The sequence below is a fragment of the Silene latifolia genome, chromosome Y (assembly GCF_048544455.1).
Source record: "Silene latifolia isolate original U9 population chromosome Y, ASM4854445v1, whole genome shotgun sequence".
NCBI lineage: Eukaryota > Viridiplantae > Streptophyta > Magnoliopsida > Caryophyllales > Caryophyllaceae > Silene > Silene latifolia.
This window is the reverse complement of record NC_133538.1, coordinates 111,975,214-111,977,749: the sequence shown is the minus strand read 5'-3', so window position 1 is coordinate 111,977,749 and position 2,536 is coordinate 111,975,214. Positions and strand designations below refer to the sequence as shown.

The 2,536-nt window shown below is 49.5% G+C and overlaps 1 protein-coding gene across 1 annotated transcript; it reads left to right on the top strand.

Annotated features, from left to right (window-relative positions):
* Nucleotides 1-245: 245 nt before the first annotated feature.
* Nucleotides 246-2,168, top strand: LOC141628743 (uncharacterized). The gene has a single exon (XM_074441841.1). It carries the CDS (start codon nucleotides 246-248, stop codon nucleotides 2,166-2,168), a length of 1,923 nt encoding a protein of 640 aa, XP_074297942.1.
* The last annotated feature ends 368 nt before the right edge of the window (nucleotides 2,169-2,536 follow it).

The following is a 2,536-nucleotide window of genomic DNA, read 5'->3' as shown; positions in this document are numbered from 1 at the left end:
GACAGTAATGTCAAACTCTAGTCAGCCAATCATTACCGATATATGTTGACCAGTTGACAGTAACAAAATTACTTCCCAATTGTATTCTTTAAAATGAGATTTAATAATGATATTTAAATCATGTGATCGCACTATTGTTGAGGACACATTTCCCAACAAGCCAACCAGGGACTAACTTGCAATCTTTTGCAGGAACATCCATCCAGCAGGTGGCAGGATGGAATCCAGGACCCAGCACCGGTATGATGAACCCAGCGAGCGGTCATTTCTCTGGAGGAACCTGTGTAGGAGGAACCTCTTCTCAGCAGGCACCAGAGTGGCAGTCAGGAACCATCATCCATGCAACGCCCTTGGCAAGTCAGCCAGGCAGTCAATTCCCAGGAGGAGCCTCGCTTGGAGGTACATCTGTTGGCTCTTATCCGCCTGTCTCTAACCCTCTTGCAGGAACAGGCAGCTTGCTGGAACAGCAGTACCAGGAATTGAGGGACCTGATGTACAGGATTCCGGGTGTAGCACGACCCCTGGAGAAGGCAACACGTGATAGCTACGCAGACTCCCCTTTCGTGGATGGCATAGCCCTTGTTGGTGTTCCCAAAGGATGTGTGCCGCCAGCCATGACACTCTATGACGGGACCACGGATCCTCTTGATCATATCAACCATTACAAGCAGAAGATGATGGTGATCACCACGACAGGTTCCTTGAAAGAAGCCTGTATGTGTAAAGGGTTTGGATCCACCCTGTCTGGAGCATCCTTGCAGTGGTTCGTCAGTCTGCCCAATAAGAGTATAACCTGCTTCGCCGACTTAGTCAATGCTTTCCACCAGCAGTTCGCCAGCAGCCGCGGACCAGAAAAACAAACCAGCGACCTGTACCGGATAGTGCAGGGACCTGAGGAGGCTACCGGATATTTTCTAAACAGATTCAACAGGGAGAAGGTGGCAATCCCTCGGTGTGACATAGCCACGACCATAGAAGCTTTCCGCCAAGGGCTCCGCCAGGACTCAGATTTATATAAAGACCTGACCAAGTACCCTTGCGCTACCTTCGAGGAAGTGCAAACGAAGGCACTTGCGGTCATGCGGCTGGAGGAAGACTCAGGACCCAGGAGAGCAGCCTATGGCACAAATCATACATCCAGAAAGGCACCTGTAAAGAAGCAGAGCGAAAGAGCCAAACCCTACAGCAAGCCTGTGAACAAAGTTTCTGAAGGCCCAGGAGGAAAGAATAACTCTGAGCCACCTCCGAAAGTAAGTGAGTATAAATTCTCAACTAACCTTGCAGGAGTACTCAAGACCCTAAAGGTGATACGGGGAGTCAGATGGCCTAGGAAGCGGACTGACGAGCGTCCTAATGATAAAAGACACTCCAGCAAGAGGTGTGAGTACTACGATGACATAGGCCATGATACCGATGAATGCTACACCCTGAGACGGGAGGTTAAATTCCAGTACGATCGAGGAAATTTAGACCACCTATTGCCAGGAGGCTCCACTAAAGTTAATTCCACTAATCAGGTTCTGCCTTCTCCTCCACCTGTTTGCACTAGAATTGTGAATGTTATTACAGGAGGCTCGGAATTGTGCGGCCTGACTTATTCAGCAGCCAAAAGGCATCCCACGCAAACCAAAGGAGACAAGCCAGAATTCTCCTGCAGAATCAGTCGCCAGGACCTCCCAGTAGTCACCTTTGATGAAACGGATGCACAAAACACTTCAGAACAACACCACGACGCTCTGATAATCACCCTCCCCATAGGAAACTGCGAGGTAAGAAAGATCCTGGTGGACACAGGAAGCTCCGTCAACCTGATCATGCTGGAAACACTTAAGGGCATGGGGTTCAGCGAGAAGGACTTAGCAACAAAAGAGGTACCTTTGGTCGGTTTCAGCGGTGAAACGAAGCACTCTCTAGGAGAAATTGTCATCCCAACCTACGCCAAAGGAGTCAATAAACAGGTGAGATACTTGGTCATCGATGGGCCCTCTACTTACAATGTGATTCTTGGCAGGCCCTGGATCCATGAAATGAAGGCAATACCTTCAACCTACCACCAATGTCTGAAATTCCCAACACCCTGGGGAGTGCAAGAGATACGTGGGGATCAAGAGGAAGCTAAGAATTGCTACAAGATAGCCCTGAAACCAACAACCCGACCGCAAGCATAACAACTACAGAGCCAGCGCATTCAGGAGGAATATGTCGAGCCACCTCAGGCGGAGCTGGACGAAGTCAGCCTGGACGCGCTGCAACCAGAACGGACCGTACTTATTGGATTAGAATGCACAGGTAATGTCCGTCAGGAACTTGTTCAATTAGTGAAAGCTATCATGGATTGCTTTGCTTGGTCCCACAATGATATGGTAGGGATAGACCCTAGTGTAATAACACACAAGCTGAGCGTGGACCCAAGCTACAAACCTGTCCAGCAGAAGAGGAGGAAGTTCGCTCTCGAGAGGCACCAGGTCATAAACCAAGAGGCGGACAACTTGCTAGCTGCTGGAAAAATCAGGGAGGTCAAGTACCCGGAGTGGTT